The sequence below is a fragment of the Thalassophryne amazonica genome, chromosome 10, assembly GCF_902500255.1.
Source record: "Thalassophryne amazonica chromosome 10, fThaAma1.1, whole genome shotgun sequence".
Taxonomy (NCBI): Eukaryota; Metazoa; Chordata; class Actinopteri; order Batrachoidiformes; family Batrachoididae; genus Thalassophryne; species Thalassophryne amazonica.
Window position 1 is genome coordinate 104,595,065 of NC_047112.1, and position 25,084 is coordinate 104,620,148.

General features: G+C 40.2%; 1 protein-coding gene across 1 annotated transcript in view; it reads left to right on the top strand.

The window, feature by feature from the left end:
* kif1aa (kinesin family member 1Aa) overlaps positions 1-25,084 on the top strand; it is a 237,111-nt gene that overhangs the window by 47,058 nt on the left and 164,969 nt on the right. Inside the window, 10 exon segments of the mRNA XM_034180686.1 lie at positions 9,263-9,374; positions 9,581-9,658; positions 13,229-13,294; positions 13,378-13,395; positions 13,488-13,505; positions 13,508-13,565; positions 13,672-13,750; positions 13,984-14,126; positions 21,022-21,155; positions 21,298-21,377. Of these exon segments, the coding sequence (XP_034036577.1) occupies positions 9,263-9,374; positions 9,581-9,658; positions 13,229-13,294; positions 13,378-13,395; positions 13,488-13,505; positions 13,508-13,565; positions 13,672-13,750; positions 13,984-14,126; positions 21,022-21,155; positions 21,298-21,377 (786 nt within the window).

The following is a 25,084-nucleotide window of genomic DNA, read 5'->3' on the forward strand; positions in this document are numbered from 1 at the left end:
ATTCCCCACAGTGATATGAAAACTGCTTTGCAGTGCAGATGATGATTATTTATTTTTTCTTAAGTGTTTGTGCTGCACCCTGTGTGAAAAACATGCGCCCCGGGCGGCTTCCCGCTTTGCCCGCATCAAAATCCGCTTCTGAACACACATTAAGCAGTATAACTAAACAGCTTGGTTACACACTAACACCATGTACTATAATTTATGAATGCATTTGTAAAACATTTATATAAGCAGTGTTGAGTACACAAATGTATTAATATCGTGATCTAGTATTGGACAGCTAATGTATCGTATCATTTCAAGTTTTGAGAAACAATATGGAGCCCTAATAATGAGATTAAACTGACTGGTCAGTCTAATTGAGCATTGGCCTGTTTGTCACCTGGTGGGCCTTTCTGGGCTTTTTGGAGGGAATAATCTCATAATCACTTTAACATCAAGAGCAGGAGTGGTAGAAATTACACGTTAGGGCTGCCACAAATGACTATTTTGATAGTCGACTCGTCAGCGATTATTTTTGCGATTAGTCGACTAGTCGATCATATGTAATTTGCTAAATTTAAGGCCTGCAGCATTTTCCGAGAAACGTTGGGATTAAATACATGAACATTTCCAAATCAGTAACTATTTCTTCGACTTCATTTACATCAATCATTCAGAAATACAAACAGTTTGGTACTTTATAGTAAATCTGTGTCAGGTAGGCAGTTCTCAAAAACTAAAAGTCCATGCTGGAAGGAGACAAGTGAGGGAAGCCACCAAGACACAACTCTGGAAGAACTTTTGGCTTCTGACTCCAATTTTTTTCTGATTTGTGGTTGTTTCTGTTGCATTTCTGAAATTACAGAACTGCGATAAAGAAGACTGTGAACATTTTATTGTGTTTTAAACTTTGTGGAGCAAACGCAAACACCAGACTCTTATAAGTGGGCTGTAAACATGTTTATTTTTGCTCTAAAGTTGGACATTTTAACATAGACTGCCATGGGTGACACACCGTGATTCAGTCTGTATTCTGTGACCTGTGGTCTCTGGGAGAGACTGTTCATAACAATAATAATAAAAAATGTAGAATGCAATGCTAAAGTACCCTCGGCCGTATGAGCATGTAATCAGTTAAAGCGCATGTAAAGAAAGTGATCTTTAGACCATTTAAAATAGATCTAGGTTAGCCATCTATGAACTTGTCCGAGGGTATTTTAGCATTGTCTTATATTTACCTAAGGCCATCAGATATGGCCTTTGGGTATTACGAAGGCTTTTCGTCCGTCTGTCCAACTGTCTGTGCTCAGCATAAGTCCAGCGTTATTACTGCTAGGGTCTTCAAATTGACAGGGAACATTCTTGGGACAGAGACCTTGGGCACGTTCAAAGATGGCTAACCTTGATCTATTTTAAGAGGTATTTTAAGATGTTAAAAAGTCACATTCTGTTTCAGTCTGTTCAGCTTTGTTTTTGAGTGGCGTGACAGCCAATCAGAGTGGAGTTGCACCATGATGCTATAGTGGCTGGTCTTTCCAAAATCGCTTTGTTTTGTGTATTTATATACATGTTTCTCATATATTACATAAAAGCTTGTGAGAAATAAACACTTCTAAAACTGAAAACACTGTTTTCGGAACCTAATAGCACCTCTGAACTTACAGTGAGGAAAATAATTATTTGAATACCCTGCGATTTTGCAAGTTCTCCTGCAACTTGCAGTTCGCTCTTGCTTGCCTCTACTGGTGGTTGGCTCTCACTGCGGTATTGTATCACTTCCTGTTCCGGAGCACAGCGGTGTTTTGCTGTATCTGTTAGCTGTTTAATCTGCGCAGTTAGATTGATCTAGTTATCTAGATAACGATTTGTTTCCCAGTGTAATCTTCACGTGCCTTAACTAAAGCACTCCTTCTGCTGAATCACCTCTAAATTATTTACACATTATTCACTTTGCGTGTTTTTAGGAATCCGCTAGCTTAGCGCAGCTACTAGCTCTTAGCCGATTTAGCATGGCGGCTTCTCCTGTCTCTCCCGCACTTTTCTGCTCTGGGTGTGAAATGTTTAGTTATTCCTCGGCCTCCTTTGGCAGTAACGGTACTTGTAATAAGTGTAGCTTATTCGTAGCTTTGGAGGCCAGGCTGGGCAAATTGGAGACTCGGCTCCGCACCGTGGAAAATTCTACAGCTAGCCAGGCCCCTGTAGTCGGTGCGGACCAACGTAGCTTAGCCGCCGTTAGTTCCCCTCTGGCAGATCCCGAGCAGCCGGGAAAGCAGGCCGACTGGGTGACTGTGAGGAGGAAGCGTAGCCCTAAACAGAAGCCTCGTGTACACCGCCAACCCGTTCACATTTCTAACCGTTTTTCCCCACTCGACGACACACCCGCCGAGGATCAAACTCTGGTTATTGGCGACTCTGTTTTGAGAAATGTGAAGTTAGCGACACCAGCAACCATAGTCAGTTGTCTTCCGGGGGCCAGAGCAGGCGACATTGAAGGAAATTTGAAACTGCTGGCTAAGGCTAAGCGTAAATTTGGTAAGATTGTAATTCACGTCTGCAGTAATGACACCCGGTTACGCCAATTGGAGGTCACTAAAATTAACATTGAATCGGTGTGTAACTTTGCAAAAACAATGTCGGACTCTGTAGTTTTCTCTGGGCCCCTCCCCATTCGGACCGGGAGTGACATGTTTAGCCGCATGTTCTCCTTGAATTGCTGGCTGTCTGAGTGGTGTCCAAAAAATGAGGTGGGCTTCATAGATAATTGGCAAAGCTTCTGGGGAAAACCTGGTCTTGTTAGGAGAGACGGCATCCATCCCACTTTGGATGGAGCAGCTCTCATTTCTAGAAATCTGGCCAATTTTCTTAAATCCTCCAAACCGTGACTATCCAGGGTTGGGACCAGGAAGCAGAGTTGTAGTCTTACACACCTCTCTGCAGCTTCTCTCTCCCTGCCATCCCCTCATTACCCCATCCCCGTAGAGACGGTGCCTGCTCCCAGACCACCAATAACCAGCAAAAATCTATTTAAGCATAAAAATTCAAAAAGAAAAAATAATATGGCACCTTCAACTGCACCACAGACTAAAACAGTTAAATGTGGTCTATTAAACATTAGGTCTCTCTCTTCTAAGTCCCTGTTGGTAAATGATATAATAATTGATCAACATATTGATTTATTCTGCCTTACAGAAACCTGGTTACAGCAGGATGAATATGTTAGTTTAAATGAGTCAACACCCCCGAGTCACACTAACTGTCAGAATGCGCGTAGCACGGGCCGAGGCGGAGGATTAGCAGCAATCTTCCATTCCAGCTTATTAATTAATCAAAAACCCAGACAGAGCTTTAATTCATTTGAAAGCTTGACTCTTAGTCTTGTCCATCCAAATTGGAAGTCCCAAAAACCAGTTTTATTTGTTATTATCTATCGTCCACCTGGTCGTTACTGTGAGTTTCTCTGTGAATTTTCAGACCTTTTGTCCGACTTAGTGCTTAGCTCAGATAAGATAATTATAGTGGGCGATTTTAACATCCACACAGATGCTGAGAATGACAGCCTCAACACTGCATTTAATCTATTATTAGACTCTATTGGCTTTGCTCAAAATGTAAATGAGTCCACCCACCACTTTAATCATATCTTAGATCTTGTTCTGACTTATGGTATGGAAATAGAAGACTTAACAGTATTCCCTGAAAACTCCCTTCTGTCTGATCATTTCTTAATAACATTTACATTTACTCTGATGGACTACCCAGCAGTGGGGAATAAGTTTCATTACACTAGAAGTCTTTCAGAAAGCGCTGTAACTAGGTTTAAGGATATGATTCCTTCTTTATGTTCTCTAATGCCATATACCAACACAGTGCAGAGTAGCTACCTAAACTCTGTAAGTGAGATAGAGTATCTCGTCAATAGTTTTACATCCTCATTGAAGACAACTTTGGATGCTGTAGCTCCTCTGAAAAAGAGAGCTTTAAATCAGAAGTGCCTGACTCTGTGGTATAACTCACAAACTCGTAGCTTAAAGCAGATAACCCGTAAGTTGGAGAGGAAAATGGCGTCTCACTAATTTAGAAGATCTTCACTTAGCCTGGAAAAAGAGTCTGTTGCTCTATAAAAAAGCCCTCCGTAAAGCTAGGACATCTTTCTACTCATCACTAATTGAAGAAAATAAGAACAACCCCAGGTTTCTTTTCAGCACTGTAGCCAGGCTGACAAAGAGTCAGAGCTCTATTGAGCTGAGTATTCCATTAACTTTAACTAGTAATGACTTCATGACTTTCTTTGCTAGCAAAATTTAATTATTAGAGAAAAAATTACTCATAACCATCCCAAAGATGTATCGTTATCTTTGGCTGCTTTCAGTGATGCCGGTATTTGGTTAGACTCTTTCTCTCCGATTGTTCTGTCTGAGTTATTTTCATTAGTTACTTCATCCAAACCATCAACATGTCTGTTAGACCCCATTCCTACCAGGCTGCTCAAGGAAGCCCTACCATTATTTAATGCTTCGATCTTAAATATGATCAATCTATCTTTGTTAGTTGGCTATGTACCACAGGCTTTTAAGGTGGCAGTAATTAAACCATTACTTAAAAAGCCATCACTTGACCCAGCTATCTTAGCTAATTATAGGCCAATCTCCACCCTTCCTTTTCTCTCAAAAATTCTTGAAAGGGTAGTTGTAAAACAGCTAACTGATCATCTGCAGAGGAATGGTCTATTTGAAGAGTTTCAGTCAGGGTTTAGAATTCATCATAGTACAGAAACAGCATTAGTGAAGGTTACAAATGATCTTCTTATGGCCTCAGACAGTGGACTCATCTCTGTGCTTGTTCTGTTAGACCTCAGTGCTGCTTTTGATACTGTTGACCATAAAATTTTATTACAGAGATTAGAGCATGCCATAGGTATTAAAGGCACTGCGCTGCGGTGGTTTGAATCATATTTGTCTAATAGATTACAATTTGTAAATGGGGAATCGTCTTCACAGACTAAAGTTAATTATGGAGTTCCACAAGGTTCTGTGCTAGGACCAATTTTATTCACTTTATACATGCTTCCCTTAGGCAGCTAAACTGCAGGATTGTCTTACAGACATAAAGACATGGATGATCTCTAATTTCCTGCTTTTAAACTCAGATAAAACTGAAGTTATTGTACTTGGCCCCACAAATCTTAGAAACATGGTGTCTAACCAGATCCTTACTCTGGATGGCATTACCCTGACCTCTAGTAATACTGTGAGAAATCTTGGAGTCATTTTTGATCAGGATATGTCATTCAAAGCGCATATTAAACAAATATGTAGGACTGCTTTTTTGCATTTACGCAATATCTCTAAAATTAGAAAGGTCTTGTCTCAGAGTGATGCTGAAAAACTAATTCATGCATTTATTTCCTCTAGGCTGGACTATTGTAATTCATTATTATCAGGTTGTCCTAAAAGTTCCCTAAAAAGCCTTCAGTTAATTCAAAATGCTGCAGCTAGAGTACTAACGGGGACTGGAAGGAGAGAGCATATCTCACCCATATTGGCCTCTCTTCATTGGCTTCCTGTTAATTCTAGAATAGAATTTAAAATTCTCCTTCTTACTTATAAGGTTTTGAATAATCAGGTCCCATCTTATCTTAGGGACCTCGTAGTACCATATCACCCCAATAGAGCGCTTCGCTCTCAGACTGCAGGCTTACTTGTAGTTCCTAGGGTTTGTAAGAGTAGAATGGGAGGCAGAGCCTTCAGCTTTCAGGCTCCTCTCCTGTGGAACCAGCTCCCAATTCAGATCAGGGAGACAGACACCCTCTCTACTTTTAAGATTAGGCTTAAAACTTTCCTTTTTGCTAAAGCTTATAGTTAGGGCTGGATCAGGTGACCCTGAACCATCCCTTAGTTATGCTGCTATAGACGTAGACTGCTGGGGGGTTCCCCAGCATGTCTTTTTCCTGGTTCTCTCCCTCAGCCCCAACCAGTCCCAGCAGAAGACTGCCCCTCCCTGAGCCTGGTTCTGCTGGAGGTTTCTTCCTGTTAAAAGGGAGTTTTTCCTTCCCACTGTAGCCAAGTGCTTGCTCACAGGGGGTCGTTTTGACCGTAGGGGTTTTACATAATTATTGTATGGCCTTGCCTTACAATATAAAGCGCCTTGGGGCAACTGTTTGTTGTGATTTGGCGCTATATAAAAAAAAAAATTGATTGAATTGATTGATTGATGTCCACTGTGAGAGACATAATCTAAAAAAAATCTGGAAATCACAATGTATGATTTTTTAATAATTTATTTGCATGTTACTGCTGCAAATAAGTATTTCAACACCTGCCAATCAGCAAAAATTCTGGCCCTCAAAGACCTGTTAGTCCACCTCTAAAAAGTCCACCTCCACTCCACTTATTATTCCAAATTAGAAGCACCTATTTGAGGTTGTTAGCTGCATAAAGACATCTGTCTGCCCCACACAATCAGTAAGACTCCAACTACTAACATGGCTAAGACCAGAGAGCTGTCCAAAGACACGAGAGACAAAATTGTAGACCTCCACAAGACTGGAAAGGGCTACGGGGCAATTGCCAAGCAGCTTGGTGAGAAAAGATCAACTGTTGGAGCAATTATTAGAAAATGGAAGAAGCTAAAGATGACTGTCAGTCTCTCTCGGACTGGGGCTCCACGCAAGAGCCCACCTTGTGGTGTATTAGTGATCTAAGAAAGGTGAGGAATCAGCCCAGAACTGCACGGGAGGAGCTGGTCAATGACTTGAAGAGAGCTGGCACCACTGTTTCTGTTATGTTTCGGACGCGGTCGGAGCACCGACCCAGCGTTTGAAAGGACCCAGCATAAAATAAGCAGAGCACGGTTCAAAGATAATAGAATTTAATAAACATAACAGTGAGTGACGCTAAACAACTAAAAAGTCCGCGGTCTGGTGAGGTGGAAACACGGCGCACTCTCAACAGCGCAAATGGTCCGGAGCCACAGCAGTTTGGACCCAGGGACCCCGCCGACACCCCCAGGTGGCCGCGACAAACCAAGTCTGTGAAGAAAGAAAACATGAGGTGAGTCCAACTCCACACAGAGAGACACAACTCAAAGGTGCACGCAATCAGCAAACACTTCCTGTCTTAAATCTATACATCAGCTTCTCACCCTGCAGGCACGGAACAACTCAGTTCAAATCTCCACTGCAGCAGAAGCTGATTAGAGAATTAGCAGAACGTGACAGCTCACTAACACAAGGTGTGAGGGACACCAAATCCACTGTCATTACTTCATAAAAGTCACCAAAACCAAATTACCTCAGGAAGTGTGCTGAAGAGCGTGAGACCTCACCCAATCCTCCTTCACAGACTGTGGCATCAAACCTGGAGCGGTCTCTGCGTCCGTGATGGTGAGATTGTTCTCCTGACGTCGATCTCTCACGTCTGCTCACAAGGTCGAGTCTCTGGCAATTACACACTGTGCATTCAAGGTTTAAATGCAGCAATCTCTGATTAAGACAAAATACACCACAGCTGTGAGTCCTGATGACCTGCATGTGAAAACAAGCCTCAGGTGTTCAGGGTGAGGTCCTAATGCTCAGCCACTCAGTCCTGAATGCATACCACCTGGTGGGAGAAACAGAAAACAAAAACCAAGCCAGCCAAACACCCCAGCCTACAACAGTTTCCAAGGTTATTGTGGGTAATACAGTAAGACGTCATGGGTTAAAATCATGCATGGCGCGGAAGGTTCCCCTGCTTAAATCAGCACACGTCCAGGCCCGTCTTAAGTTTGCCCATGACCATTTGGATGATCCAGAGGAGTCATGGGAGAAAGTTATGTGGTCAGATGAGACAAAATAGAACTTTTTGGTCTTAATTCCACTCGCTGTGTTTGGAGGAAGAAGAATGCTGAGTACCATCCCAAAAACACTGTCCCTGCTGTGAAGCATGGGGGTGGAAGCATCATGCTTTGGGGGTGTTTTTCTGCACATGGGACAGGACGACTGCACTGTATTAAGGAGAGGATGACCGGGGCCATGTATTGCGAGATTTTGGGGAACAACCTCCCTCAGTTAGAGCATTGAAGATGGGTCATGGATGGGTCTCCCAACATGACAATGACCCGAAGCACGCAGCCAGGATAACCAAGGAGTGGCTCCATAAGAAGCATATCAAGGTTCTGGAGTGGCCTAGCCAGTCTCCAGACCTAAACCCAATAGAAAATCTTTGGAGGGAACTCAAACACCATGTTTCTCAGTGACATCCCAGTAACCTGGCTGATCTAGAGAAGATCTGTGTGGAGGAATGGGCCGGAATACCTGCTGCAGTGTGTGCAAACCTGGTGACAAAGTACAGAAAATGTTGGACCTCTGTAATTGCAAACAAAGGCTACTGTACCAAATCTTAACATTGATTTTCACAGGTGTTGAAATACTTATTTGCAGCAGTGACATACAAATAAATTATTTAAAAAATCATACATTGTGATTTCCGGATTTTGTTTTTTTTTTTAGATTATGTCTCTCACAGTGGACATGCACCTAAGATGAAAATTTCAGACCCCTCCATGATTTCTAAGTGGGAGAACTTGCAAAATCGCAGGGTGTTCAAATACTTATTTTCCTCACTGTATTTACAAGACATGTCATGGACATTAGCATGGTGACACCACACACTGCTAGCTAGCTGCAGAACTCTTTTATTTGTGTGTAAATATATCCTCTTTGTCATATAAAAGCTAGTACGAAATAAACACTTCTAAAACTGAAAATGCTGTTTTTGTAACCGAATAACACCTCTGGAGTCATTTAAGACATTTTGCAGATGTTAGTGTGCATACTAACTTCCGCTAAGTCAAAGCTAACTTCCTATGGAGTTACATTTGTCTCATTCATACCTGCAAATGCACAGAGGGTGATCTACAAATATTCCTGGATTTCCACAGCTTCCGCTGTTAAATATTGTTTTTGAATGTTTTTGATTGATTTAAAGAGTGTCTTTATTGAACATGTACAAATTGTACATAAGACAATAGGATCATAATTAAACAATTGCAAATGCTAGAGAACACAATGTTCATACGGCAAGCATATTTTAGCATTCTTTTATATTTTTAAACTATTGTGATATGTATAATCTCTCTGTTTCCATATTGAACTTCTTTTTGAACAAGGTAGTTGATCTTAAAACAGGAAAATTATCATTTATTTTGCAGTTGCATAAAAAGAAGCACATTGTTTAAAGTCCAGTTATATAGGAGCAGATGCTCAAACTGGATTAAATTGAATCCATTCTTCTTACAGGACAGTGGCTGCCACCAACATGAACGAGACAAGCAGCCGTTCACATGCTGTTTTTAACATCATATTTACTCAGAAGTGCCGTGATGCTGAGACCGATAACACCTCTGAGAAGGTAGAAACATCTCATCACACCCCGAGGGACTTAATTGTACAGTAAGATGATGCTACTGCTTATCCATTAGCTGAATGATGACACTGATTATAATATTATCTTAAAATGGGTTTTCCTGCCATAATCGTAAGTGAAAATGGTCTCTGGAGTAATAAACATAAATGGCTTCATCACATTTTATTTTCAGCGCATGTATTCTGTTACAGGTTAGCAAAATCAGCCTGGTGGATTTAGCTGGAAGTGAGAGAGCAGATTCAACTGGAGCCAAAGGGACGAGGCTTAAGGTGAAACTTCCTTACAATCTATAGAAACACATCAGAAACATATCTGGTTACCTTTAGACGGCTAACGAGACTTTCCACCTTTACAATGTTTGACGTAACATACATTGAACTGTAGGCTGATCTGAGACCTGTTGACATCTTATTGCATCGTGCACCACGTCATGGCACACCGTGATGCGTCGTCACCATCGCATGATGCCCTGAGACTTTTTTCTTTAAATACTCAACAAAAAAATTTATGCCAACTTTAAGTAACGTAGTGATTTATTAGTGTGTCTCATCAAAGTGTTGGCAGTTTTGTGACGAGATCTTAGCAATAAATGGGGAAAATAAAGGGCCATGATCCAATAGGATGCTGTCTTGAGTACAACATGAAGCACACCAGTCACTGCTCAGAACTGGCAGGATGCCGTAAAGATCACTTGACAGCAAACATCCACATGAACGAACTTCAGCCCCAACAGATAAAGGGAACATGAATACTAGATGTGGGATGAACCCATGTTACATTATGTGTGAATGTGACTCTTTTACATTGAGGTGTGTCCAGTCTATATTGGTAATTTTGATCTCCAGAACTTGCAAAACCTGGATATGGAGCATCTGGTGAGGTTTAAGGGGGAGTCCTATGCCTTGCGTTACATTTCTGGATTTGTTCACATGGTATGACAGGTCTCTGTGTATTGAACATTGGCTTGTGTTTTTGAATAACTCTTCTGATAGTACCTGTAAAGGACAGTTGCTTGTTTGATTTCCTGTGTTCCTGACCTCTGCCGGATAAAGTGACCACTTGAAGGACTGCCATAGCCTGCTGGAGCTGTTAACACTAAACCAGCTTTTTATTTGGTATTATTGTGGTTCTTTGCATTGAGGTTTCCCATTGTGCCATTGCATTACTGTCATGATGATGAAAATATGTAACACTATATTTAGAAGAGATTTAGGCATGCTTTCCATCAAAATACACAAGTGATGTTGCAGTGACATCTTAGTAATGACCAGTTCTTCTCACTTCAGTTTATAGAATGTGACAGTTCATGAAAGTGAAAACCCTGCTACATTAACCGTCAAGCGACTGAGTGGGATAATTTACAACCCCAGGCATATATGTTTGTACACCATTCCTCCGCTTCAAATGGGAAAAAGGTTTCCTACCATGAATTTGTCAATCTATTTGTCCTGCATGTGTTTATAGAATTTTGCAAGGATCAGCCGATCCGTGTGGCAACTGTAACTTCAAATTTGTGCTGGGTCATTTATGACCCCAGGGAAATCTATGAGATTTTTGGCATTATAGCTTCACATGGTATTATAATTTACCAACTCCAATCATTACTTGTTACTGTTTTGCAGGGAAGCATGGCCAACAGACCTAGAATAGCAAGATTTACAGCTGCACAAGTATTGAAACTGATTCTTGATGCCCAGATTGAGCATGAAAATAGCTCCATTGATGGAGATGAGTCAGCAGCAGACAATGAAGATCATATCCCTGAGATGTCAGACAACTCTGATATAGAATCGTTATTGAAAACTGTCTTGCTATAACTCTCCTACCACATAATACATATTGTACTCAATGAAACTTTAAATGTTGCATGGTTTTCATTTTTGATGCAAAGAAATAAACTGCAAGGAAATAAAATGCAATGAAATAACGGTAGTGTACCTTTTCCATGATGCAGCAAACAAGGTAATTGGTGTGTTTTTTGCCTGCGTTTTGGTAAAATAAATATCAAATTCCAAACCTTGCTACATTACATGATGGACAACTATATTAGGGAGTGTATTAAATATGAATAACCCTAAAATAGTCACTTATATACAACCCCAATTCCAATGACATTGGGACATTGTGTAAAATGTAAATTAAAAACAGAATACAATGATTTGCAAAATCCTCTTCAACCTATATTCAATTGAACACACCACAAAGACAAGATATTTAATGTTCAAACTGATAAACTTTATTGTTTTAGTGCAAATATTTGCTCATTTTGAAATAGATGCCTGCAACATGTTTCAAAAAAGGTGGGACAGTGGTATGTTTACCACTGTGTTGCATCACCTTTCCTTCTAACAACACTCAATAAGCATTTGGGAACTGAGGACATTAATTGTTGAAGCTTTGTAGGTGGAATTCTTTCCCATTCTTGATTGATGTACGAATTCAGTTGTTCAACAGTTCGGGGTCTCCATTGTTGTATTCTGCGCTTCATAATGCCCCACACATTTTCAGTGGGCGACAAGGTCTGGACTGCAGGCAGACCAGTCTAGTACCCACACTTTTTTACTACGAAGCCACTCTGTTGAAACACATGCAGAATGTGGCTTGGCATTGTCTTACTGAAATAAGCAGGGACGTCCATGAAAAAGACATTGCTTGGATGGCAGCATGTTTTGCTCCAAAACCTGGATGTACCTTTCAGCATTGATGGTGCCATCACAGATGTGTAAGTTGCCCGTGGCATGGGCACTAACACACCCCCATACCATCACAGATGCTGGCTTTTGAACTTTGCGCTGGTAATAATCTGGATGGTGTTTTTCCTCTTTTGTCAGGAGGACACGACGTCCATGATTTCCAAAAACAATTTGAAATGTGGACTCATCAGACCACAGCACACTTTTCCACTTTGCGTCTGTCTATTTCAAATGAGCTTGGGCCCAGCGAAGGTGGTGGCTTTTCTGGATGTTGTTGATGTATGGCTTTTGCTTTGCATGGTAGATTTTTAACTTGCACTTGTATGTATGATGTAGTGACAAACTGTGTTAACTGACAATGGTTTTCTGAAGTGTTCCTAAGCCCATGCGGTAAGATCCTTTACACAATGTTGTCGGTTTTTAATGCAGTGCCGCCTGAGGGATTGAAGGTCATGAGCATTCAATGTTGGTTTTTGGCCTTGCTGCTTACGTGTAGAAAGTTATCCAGATTCTCTGAATCTTCTGATTATATTATGGACTGTAGATGATGGAATCCCTAAATTCCTTGCTATTGAATGTTGAAACATTGTTGTTGGACTATTTTTTTCACGCAGTTGTTCACAAAGTGGTGATCCTTGCCTCATCTTTGCTTGTGAACAGCTGAGTCTTTTGGGGATACTCTTTTTATACCCAGTCATGACACTCACCTGTTTCCAATTAACCTGTTCACCTGTGGAATATTCCAAACAGGTGTTCTTTGAGCATTCATCAACTTTCCTAGTCTTTTGTTGCCCCTGTCCCAGGTTTTTTGAAACGTTTTGCAGGCATCCATTTCAAAATGAGCAAATATTTGCACAAAAACAAAGTTTATCAGTTTGAACATTAAATATCTTGTCTTTGTGGTGTATTCAATTGAATATAGGTTGAAGAGGATTTGCAAATCATTGCATTCTGTTTTTATTTACATTTCACACAACATCCCAACTTCACTGGAATTGGAGTTGTAGACATATTCCATTCCAATGTAAAGTCAGTGGGGTCATAAATGAAAGTAGCTAAAGTAGCTTGGTCACTTGAGAATTAAAGCGTAAGTGTGTTTTTTCCATTTGTTCAGTTTTAAGTGTTGTCCTTTGTTTTTCCACGCAGGAAGGAGCAAATATCAACAAATCTCTAACCACGTTAGGGAAAGTCATCTCTGCTTTGGCAGAAATGGTATGAAGCATGACTGTTTCATGTAAACTCAATTTACTTTATATTGCATGAACATCCTAATATTTCTGTCTCATTCATTTTAGGATTCTGGACAGAATAAGGTAATTTATTTACAATTTATTTCAAACCCATTGGAGATAATTGCATAGATTTTATGTTTCATGTTGATTTTGTGTTTCTCCTGTGTGCACAGAATAAAAAGAAGAAGAAGTGGAAAGCTTTATTCCATACAGAGATTCAGTCTTGACCTGGCTTCTGAGAGAAAATCTGGGTACGGTTTATTTCATTTTGACAGGATAATGCTTCATAATGATCCATTAGTGCACCACAAAGTGAATGCATGTTTTCTCATCAACCTCTTTCATACACTGGGCCAGGTGGAAATTCTCGCACTGCGATGGTTGCTGCCCTGAGTCCTGCAGACATCAACTATGAAGAGACCCTTAGCACACTTAGGTAGAGAGCAGATGACACACTTCCTTTCTCCCACACGGCCTGTGAATGTCACTTTGTAGGACACTGAAGCCACTGAGACTAAAATGTTGCATAACACACACTTTGCCTCTGCAGGTTGCTGCTGCAGTAGCAGGCTGCAGAATTGTGTAATAAAGCATAAATCTGATAGTGGATGTGTGATACTGGGGGTGGGGGTGAGCTTGTGCGTCCTACCTTTTTGTATTTCTTTGCAGGTATGCAGATCGCGCCAAACAGATTCGCTGTAATGCTGTGATTAATGAGGATCCAAACAACCGCCTGGTGCGAGAGCTGAAAGAGGAGGTGTCTCGTTTGAAAGACCTCCTCTACGCTCAGGGCTTGGGTGACATCATTGAGAGTAAGGGAATCATTTTTTGGACTTATTTACCATTACTATGGTCTCTTCTTATAATTTCGTGGAGTTTTTAAAATAGTTTGAGTCCACTTTTGTAAGTGTTCATAGTGGGATTCCACACAATAGTTTCTAATTTTAGAAACTATCTCTAAAATTAAAAAGGTCTTGTCTCAGAGTGATGCTGAAAAACTAATTCATGCATTTATTTCCTCTAGGCTGGACTATTGTAATTCATTATTATCAGGTTGTCCTAAAAGTTCCCTGAAAAGCCTTCAGTTAATTCAGAATGCTGCAGCTAGAGTGCTAACAGGGACTAGAACAGGGGTGGGCATCGAGGGCTGAGACACTGCAGGTTTTCCATGTAACCAATCACCTCAGCAGGTGGGTTGCTGATGAGCTTCTGCTCTGAACATAAACACCTGGTTGTCAATGAAATCACCTTCTGAGACACCTGATCATTAATGAAATCACCTGCTGAGGCGATTGGTTGCACGGAAAACCTGCAGTGTCTCGGCCCTTTATGGCACATGATTGCCCACCCCTGGACTAGAAGGAGAGAGCATATCTCACCCATATTGGCCTCTCTTCATTGGCTTCCTGTTAATTCTAGAATAGAATTTAAAATTCTTCTTCTTACTCATAAGGTTTTGAATAATCAGGTCCCATCTTATCTTAGGGACCTCATAGTACCATATCACCCCAATAGAGCGCTTCGCTCTCAGACTGCAGGCTTACTTGTAGTTTCTAGGGTTTGTAAGAGTAGAATGGGAGGCAGAGCCTTCATCTTTCAGGCTCCTCTCCTGTGGAACCAGCTCCCAATTCAGATCAGGGAGACAGACACCCTCTCTACTTTTAAGATTAGGCTTAAAACTTTCCTTTTTGCTAAAGCTTATAGTTAGGGCTGGATCAGGTGACCCTGAACCATCCCTTAGTTATGTAACACAACCTCAATAAAAAGCCAGCAGAAGGGTAGTTTGGTACACTCACACCCATGTGTGTTGCTTTTCAACACCACGCTTATGGGGCACTTAGACAGTTTTCACAAGCAGCTCGAATATGGTCATCTGCACTCTACTCTCATGCTGGGAGCATGAATAGCCCCGTCTTTTCTGTGTGTCCAGCGAGTGGTGTAGGTTGTTCGTGTGTGGCACCTGGAATTTGGCCGACACCTGCCAAGAGGGGGATCGAATGGGCACTCGCAGGGTACTCGTTGTCTTTCGGCGACTGGTGTGCACGAATGGTTGTGGCGACAGCTGTACAAGGCGTTTGAGGTGGCTCCGATTTTTCACGAGTGGCATGCAATTCCTCTTTCGTCTGCCATTCTGCCTCAATCGTGTTATGTGTGAAGGGGCTCTAACATTTGCAGTGACATAAGAAATTTAAACACACAGAAATGGCACAGGATAAACGCCACATGATGTTTTCAATCACTTGTTCATCACAGCCATGTTTAAGTCTCAGCATTGTTATCTAAAGGCGTTACAATATGTTTTCATTCTCTTTGTTACTCTGCCTTCTCTTCTCCCAGCATTTCGAGGGTCTGATGCTGAGATAGCTGGTTTGAAATGTGTGTGTTCTGCTTTTACTTTTTGCTTAATTGCAGCTTAGCTTCAAATGCACTTCTTGTGACAGTATGCAATAATTTTTTTGTTTGTTTGTGCAACATCAAACTGAAAAAAAATGATGTTTATGTGAAAATACTGAAATATAACTACATGAACTACACAGAAAATTTGAAGTATTTTGGGTTTTACTTCATATTAATGTCATGTATGGCTTCATGTGCCTTGCCATGATGGTCACTCTCATTTCATTTCAACTCTGTTGTGTACAGAGGCACAATTACAAAACTTTAATCACTGTCCAATGACTTATAAACTTGACTAGGTTTTTTTTGGTTTGTTTGTTTTCCAGAGGTACGTATATATTGTAGCTTCCAATTAGGATCTTCTGAAATCCCTGTGATGAATTCAAATCGAAGTTAGGTGGTGCATGACTTCCACTTGGGGCATCTTATTTTATACTTCCACAACTTGCTCACACAGTAAAAGTCTAAAAAAACATTGAAAATCAGTCAGTGGTAAAAAAAAAACAAACAAACAAAACTCCATCCTTCTTTCAAGGTAAAGTAAATATATGACAATTTCATTTACAATTTTTATATAATGCACACTGCAACAGCATGTGAATAACAATGTTTTGCAAAGGTCCATACTGGTTTCTTGCCTTTAAAGTGCATCCTGAAAGTATTCACAGTGGTTCACGTTTTCCATATTTTATGTTACAGCCTTATTCCAAAATGAATGAAATTTATTTTTTTCTCAAATTTCTACACACAATACCCCATAATAACAATGTAAAAAAAACTTTTTTGAGATTTTTGCAAATTTACAAAAAATAAAAATCTAAGAAACAAAAATCCCTGGTCTGATGAGACAAAGATTGAATGTGAATGCCAGGCATCATGTTTCGAGGAAAACCAGGCACCATCCCTTCAGTGAAACATGGTGGTGCCCATGGTGGTGCCCAAAGAGAAATGTACCAAGCTTGTAGCATCATATTCAAGAAGACTTGAGGCTGTAATTGCTGCTAAAGGTGCATTAACAAAGTAGTGAGCAAGGGTGTGAATACTCATGTGATTTCTTAGTTCATTATTTTAATACACTCAACAAAAATATAAACGCAACACTTTTGGTTTTGCTCCCATTTTGTATGAGATGAACTCAAAGATCTAAAACTTTTTCCACATACACAATATCACCATTTCTCTCAAATATTGTTCACAAACCAGTCTAAATCTGTGATAGTGAGCACTTCTCCTTTGCTGAGATAATCCATCCCACCTCACAGGTGTGCCATACCAAGATGCTGATTAGACACCATGATTAGTGCACAGGTGTGCCTTAGACTGCCCACAATAAAAGGCCACTCTGAAAGGTGCAGTTTTATCACACAGCACAATGCCACAGATGTCGCAAGATTTGAGGGAGCGTGCAATTGGCATGCTGACAGCAGGAATGTCAACCAGAGCTGTTGCTCGTGTATTGACTGTTCATGTCTCTACCATAAGCCGTCTCCAAAGTCGTTTCAGAGAATTTGGCAGTACATCCAACCAGCCTCACAACCGCAGACCACGTGTAACCACACCAGCCCAGGACCTCCACATCCAGCATGTTCACCTCCAAGATCGTCTGAGACCAGCCACTCGGACAGCTGCTGAAACAATCGGTTTGCATAACCAAAGAATTTTGCACAACTGTCAGAAACCGTCTCAGGGAAGCTCATCTGCATGCTCGTCGTCCTCATCGGGGTCTCGACCTGACTCCAGTTCGTCGTCGTGACCGACTTGAGTGGGCAAATGCTCACATTCGCTGGCGTTTGGCACATTGGAGAGGTGTTCTCTTCACAGATGATGCGAAGGAGATGTGTTGCACTGCATGAGGCAAATGGTGGTCACACCAGATACTGACTGGTATTCCCCCCCCCCCCCCCCCCCAATAAAACAAAACTGCACCTTTCAGAGTGGCCTTTTATTGTGGGCAGTCTAAGGCACACCTGTGCACTAATCATGGTGTCTAATCAGCATCCTGATATGGCACACCTGTGAGGTGGGATGGATTATCTCAGCAAAGGAGAAGTGCTCACTATCACAGATTTAGACTGGTTTGTGAACAATATTTGAGGGAAATGGTGATATTGTGTATGTGGAAAAAGTTTTAGATCTTTGAGTTCATCTCATACAAAATGGGAGCAAAACCAAAAGTGTTGCATTTATATTTTTGTTGAGTATAAATTTGCAAAAATAAAAAAAACTTGTTTCACATTTTTATTATGTGAATGACATTGTCATTGTCATTCGAATTTTGAAGGAAAAAATGAATTCACTCCATTTTGGAATAAGGTCGTAAAGGGAAGTGCTGTGAATACTTTCCGGATGCACTGTACACCTATGCCTTTGGGCCCATGCCATCCAGAAAAGGCCCATTCATTCAGTAATAAGTGGGCCTTTGGCCCATTGAAGGTTTTACCCATGAACACAACTGATACAACAGTGTCCGGCCTGTATGTTCAAAATCACACTATAAAGATTTCTTTAAAGAACAGGTTTGGGAGTATGCACTGGTGCCATATGTTAGACACCCACCAACATGCAGTGCCTTGCAAAAGTATTTGACCCCCTTGGTATTTCACACATTATAATTTATTTATGCCATTTCAAATACAAAAAGTAAATCAGTCTTCTCAATATGAACTTTTCTAAAATGATCTTCCTTAAACTCAAACTCAAAGCTACAACTTGTTATAAATTAATTAAAAATCTAAAAGCCAAGATGATGGGTTGCACAAGTAATGGGCCGCTCTGGTATAATACCTGTAAATAATCAGTTGTATTGCCAGATTTCTTCAGACAAGTCTGGGGATGGATACATGAACATTTCCAAGTCACTGAATATGTGTTGAACTTTATTTACATCAGTTATGAAGAAATACAAACAGTATGGCGCTCTGTGGTAAATCTGTGGAATAGACAATTCTCAAAAACTGAGTGACTGTGCAAGAAGGAGAAGAGTGAGGAAAGACACCCAGGCAACCCAGAAGATGTTATAGGCTTCCGTGGCTGTGATTGGAGAGATTGTGCATAGTGTATATTTTGCATTTTGTATCCCCAGTCATACAGCTTCATAATGAAGAGGTATAGAGGAGAGTTTTCGTTCACCAAAACATCAAATCTCAGATGTAACTTCTGGCAAATTGTAGCTGAACTTTCAGGTCTCCTTTTTAAGAAAATCCTCCTCTATCCAAGTCCAAGACATATTCAGACCGAACAGTCTGAGTCTGACTCTCTGAATCAAACTGAAAGTAATTCTCTACAGCTTGATATGAATTAATTAAAAATATAAAAGCCAAGATGATGGGTTGCATAAGTAATCAGCCCCTTTGGTATAATACCTGTAAATAATCAGTTTAATTCTCTTGCTTGGCAGAATTTTTTTGTTGTTTTAGCAATTTAAAACATAAAAATAATGTGACTGTTTTAAGGGAAACAGTTGCTCAGTAAATTAGTAAATGCAACGTTATATGTTATGTTTGGATTTATTCAACTAAGGTAGGCATGGTGTGACCCGTGTTTTCTTTCTTTCTTTCTTCTTCTTCATCATCATTATTATTATTATTATTTGTTTTGCTGTAACTGACCTGCAAAAAAGCTAGAAACAGGGACTTAGCAGCTGGTCCTCCGTTGAAGAACTATAAGACCACAGGCCGTGATTATTTATGTTTTGTGCCTTTTAGTGAAGTTGTTTTTTTTTTTATTTGGATTAAGGCAATAAGTGCCTCCCCATATTACCACAAATGAATTGTTCCTGTTGCCATATCTTTTGAAATAAAACTGCAGAACACAAAGTGATCTAAAAAGAATGGGGAGAAGATCAAATCAAATTTAGTGTTTTGCGTAAAAAACTAAAAGAAGAAAAAAAATGTGAGCGGTACAGGAGCGGGTGTCATTCTGAATGCGGACGAGATGGGAGTGGGAGTCATTTTATCAGGAATGAATGGGACAGGATTTTTTTTTATTTATATATATACTCTGGCCTGGCATTGGGATGGGACAGGAATTTTTCTGTGGAAGTGGGATGGGACAGGAGTGAACATTTACTTCCATGTCACCCTCTAGTGTCCAGCGCACAAAGCACAGCATCCAGTTGGGAACACAGTGGGTGGCATTGTCACAATGAAGTGTGCGAGAGTGCAGAGCCAGAATGCATGCAAGTGTCAACGCACCTTTACTCTCTACGCCCAAAGTGATCAAAGGGAATAATGTGATTATTAACCATCAAATGACAAAGTAAAACCTCTTAAATCATTCTAAAGTCAGTTTAAGCAGAAACAAGGCCTTTTTAAGCAGAAACGAGGTGATAATCTGTGAATTGCTCCTGATGCTCTGAAATGACGCATACGCAATGGGGGGGAGGGGACTGATTTTTAGGGGGGGACCGTTCGGTCGGCGACACTGGCACTCACCAGGATGTGGTGAGTATTTTGATATCTTCAAAGCACTCACCACTGAGGTTATCAGGCTGTGTTCCCTTACCTGACACTAACACCCCACACATGGCACCTGTGTGAGAGGCTGGAAAGCACCAGCTGGTTTACAAACTCCAAATCCATAATAAAGTGGGGGTTAAAAAAAAAAAAGTGACTCAAACATTGGCCAGGAAGCAGCAGATAACGCCCACTGGAATTACTTCTGGTTTAATCTGCTACATTAAATTCCAGTGTCGTGTACATACAGCAGTCGCACACTACACACACGCCGTCAATCACTAGTATTTGCACCAAGTGCAACCAAGTATAGCATGGCAATGGGTGAAAATAACTTGCCACTCACCCACCTTCTGTGAAAGCTACTAAAGGTCTATTTTACTTTAATAAGATGAAAGTTTGAATATTGGCATTATCCGCAGTGCTCTTTGCATGGCCATGAAAATAGGCCCTGGTAATAGATTCTGACTGAAAAATAAAATAAGAAACATTATTTTATGGCAATGTATGTTTGTATTTTATTGGTTATTCCTTCACTTTTGCCTGAATTTTCTGTAGTGTTGCAATTAATTTGAATTTTCTTGTGATTGTATGGCCAAGTTGTAACTTTTTTAAGTTGGTCTGTTTATTGCGTGGCTGCTTTCCGCTGCTTACATAACTTCCATTTCAGTTTATTTTATTCCTTATTATCAGCTATTCCAAATTCCTGTATAATGCCTGTGAGCCCTCCCACCCTGATCGTAACGCGTAACCCCTATCCAGTTACAAGAAGAATTACAATAGGGTCCTCGTAGGGATTTTTCCTACTCGGGCCCTAATAACAATAAAGGCTGTGACTCAGTCAATCTCTCCACAGTGACCAATGCCATGACGGGGATGAGTCCATCACCATCTTTGTCTGCCTTGTCCAGCCGTGCCGGATCAATTGCCAGTCTGCATGATCGCATCATGTTCAGCCCAGGCAGTGAGGAAGCTATCGAGAGGCTGAAGGTGAATACTAAAATTATCACACACACACTGCTTTGACTCAGTAGATTCAAGCTGCAATCATGCAAGCATTTTTACCTGTAATGCAGTCACGAAATGATTATTGAATTATGACTTTCCTTATCACTGTCATATGAAATCGTAGGAAACAGAGAAAATTATTGCTGAGCTTAACGAGACCTGGGAAGAGAAGCTTCGTCGAACAGAAGCCATTAGGATGGAAAGGTGAGATATTTTATTTCTTCTACACTAAAATTAAACCAAACAACCAAATTAAAAAAAACATGGCTTGATATTTATTTGTAAAAGTCCATTTTCATGCAGAAATTTTAAATAACTTGAACTGGGTATGTTCTAATTTTTGTCAGTAAATGTTACTGAATAAATATTGTACCATATCAAAAAAACAACAAAATAAATGTGACTTCACAACTTAATTCATATTCTGAAAGTACTTTACAGTGATCCCTCACATTCACACATGTACTTGCTCCATGAATTTCCTTCTCCTCTCTTCTATTGCTCAAGGACATTTGGGCGCTCAAGTGGGAACTGAACCTTAAATTGTTGAAGCTCTTGGGACTTGGGAAAGTCCCCAACCCACCTGGGAAATACTGTTCTCAATTTCTCAAGATTTCCAAGATATTAAATTTGGTCTACACTGTTTGGTGTCATAATAGGGATGGCTATAAACTTATCTTCTTCGGGACATCATTTTATGACCACACAATTCTGAGATAAATCCAATGAAAGCACAAGACTCCCAGCTAAACCAAAGCTTTTGTCTTCACAATGACATCATGTTTGGGGCTGCTTACATTTTAAAGTCCTCTCTGATTCATTTGTATATAAGCAGAGGATTTGATTGATGGTCCAGTCAGCTTTTGTTTAGCCATGGCAACAGGCACAGGTTCCTGTGTATAAAGTATGCATAAAATAATAGTTCCCCATGAGGATTTCTACCCTTATACCAAAATGGAGTAAATTCATTTTTCCTTCAAAATTCTACTCATGCTGGAGCTGTCACTTAACGAACAGCACTTGCAGCTGTTACTGTTTGTACGGTTCTGAGCTACAACTCAAAGGCTCCAATTGTAGACCCAGAGCAAAGCAGTGCAAAGTGCAACACAAGTGTCCTTGCTATGTTCCACCTGAAATACTGTAGTTGTCATTTTGAGGAGTGGCAATAGCTCAGTTGGTAGAGCAAGCCATCTTATGACTGAAGGGTCGGCAGTTCGATTCCAGCTCCCTGGATTGCCGTTGTGTCCTTGGGCAAGGCACTTAACCCACCTTGTCTCTGTATGAATGAGGTGGTGGTTGGCGGGGCCGTAGGAGCAGAGTGGCAGCCACGCTTCCGTCAGTTTGCCCCAGTGCAGCTGTGGCTACACTAGTAGCTTACCAGTGTGAATGAATGAATAATGCAACTTGTAAAGTCCTTTGGGTGTCTTGAAAAGTGCTCCATAAATCTAAGACATTATTGTTATTTTTACACCTCACACCAACAGCCTCTAAAGAAAAATACCGCTTGCTCTCCTGGGCATGTGGTGGTCTAAAACAAACAAACAAATGTGGTGGTGGTGTGCAGAGGTGGCACATTGATATCTTCCTTCACCATAAAGAATTTTTAACTGAAGGTGCCTTGACACTTGCATGAATTTGATCCCCACACTGGCACGCAATCTGGCGTGCCAGAGATTAAACTCATTATAAACTCATTGTAAACAATTGTAAATTGTGTGTGGCTGCATGCAAGTGTGCCAAGAAAATTTTGAAACGTTCAAAATCTCTTAATTTTGTGAACTACACGTGAACATTGCACAAGCTATTCACAAACACTGTATTAGCTCGAGTCATTGCGTCAGCACAGTGCATCACAGCATAGCTCATCTGAATGATTATGATGCGATATTAAATCTAGAATAAACATCATTTTACAGATACTCATAAGAAGGAATGAGAATGCAACTTTTTTACCAAGCTATTACAAAATAAATATTGTAAATAATTATTTTTGAGGCGATTCCAAATGCGTTCTCCACATCATGAAACGCACGAGAATAGCTGCAGCTGTAGAAAATTCCTCTGTGGTTCCGGGAGTGATTGGAGGTGGTTTTATTAGCCACGTTCTGAGAGCAAATGATTAATCTGCTATGAAATAATTATTTTATATAATGCAGCATCTAGCGGTACAAAGCACAGCATCCACTGGAACAAAGTGGGTCACATTGGCACGATGAATTGTGCGGACACTAAAACCAGATCTAAAGTACAGTGCTATCTGGTGCTGTACAAAGAGTGCAACCATCAGATACAAGAAAAGCTGATGAAATTTAGAGCTAATGAAATTTAGAGTACGATGGTTCTGTACTTAAGGGGAAATGCAGTAAAGTACGGTGCATCCGGAAAGTATTCACAGCGCATCACTTTTTCTACATTTTGTTGTGTTACAGCCTTATTCAAAATGGATGAAATACATTTTTTTCCTCAAAATTGTACACACAATAACCCGTAATGACAATGTGAAAAACCTTTTTTAATATATATTTTTCCAAATGTATTAAAAATTTTTAAAAAATTAAGAAGTCACGTGTACATAAATATTCACATACTTTGCCTTGAAGATCAAAAATTGAGCTGAAGTGCATCCTGTTTCCACTGATCATCCTTGAGATGTTTCTACAGCTTAATTGGAGTCCACCTGGGGTAAATTCAGTTTACTCGACATAATTTGGAAAGGCACACACGTTGGCTAAGTGTGCTTATTTCCAGAGCAGAACGTATCCAGTTCAAAGCCAACCCTGCCCATTCTCCATGAAAAATGTGGAGTTGTGTCATGTAGGACATCCGGCGTAACACGTGCGAAATCAACATGCAGATCCAACTTGGATATGCTGTTGTGACCCTGACTGAAACAAGGGAAAACCAAAGGGACTTCTAATTATTGTGTATATATATTCTATTCTGTGACCGATGATAATGATCAAGAACTACATCAATATCACCAGTATGAAATACTTGATGAGTTATTACAATTTTGAAACAAGTCTGAGGTCTTGGTCTCCAGATAGCAGGAGGTGGTAATGGTAGAATTTTTTTTTTTTTCTTCAAATATGCTTACATCCACTTCAGAGATTATGCATTGTATAATTTGGGAGATATTTTATATAGGAAGTGGGTGTCTACCATGACAAAAAAAAACCACCCCATGCAAACAAGAAAACTGCAGTATATACTGTAATTTTAGCATCTTTCAAAATATTAGAATGTAATTGTTTTGACTTCATGATTAGTTTTGATGAACCCTGCATTGAACACAACATTCAAGTTTATGACATATAATGCTCCTGACTTGGTAGTACTTGTTTTAGAGAAGTCACAAAAGCTACAGTTACAGTGATTATGCAATTACACATGTAATTTCAAGTCACAGCATGGCAAGTTGTAGTAAATCAAGTGTCATGGCCAAACCAAAAACAAGATCTCAGGCTAAAGAATTTGATAAAACCTTTGACAATGGTTTATGTTTTTAAAGTTTTTGAAGAGCATGGCCTCCTCCTAAGTTCTGTTATTCACATAGTGTGACTGAAATAAAACCTTTGACAATGGTTTATGTTTTTAAAGTTTTTGAAGAGCATGGCCTCCTCCTACATTCTGTTATTCACACAGTGCTACTGAAATAAAACCTTTGTGAAAGAACTGTGTTTATAAAGTTTTTGAAGAGCATGGACAAACTTTACACATAGCAGAATAGCCAGATAATTGAAAATAGACCATACTTTGTTACATTCAAGGGGTGGGGGGTTATTTTCAAGATATAGGATTAATTTTGATGCCAAAATGCTGGTATTAATATTGTGAATCATTTCCCAAGTGGATGTATTGAAATTCTGACTTGTGATTTTACCACCTCCTGCTACTCCAGATCAAGACTG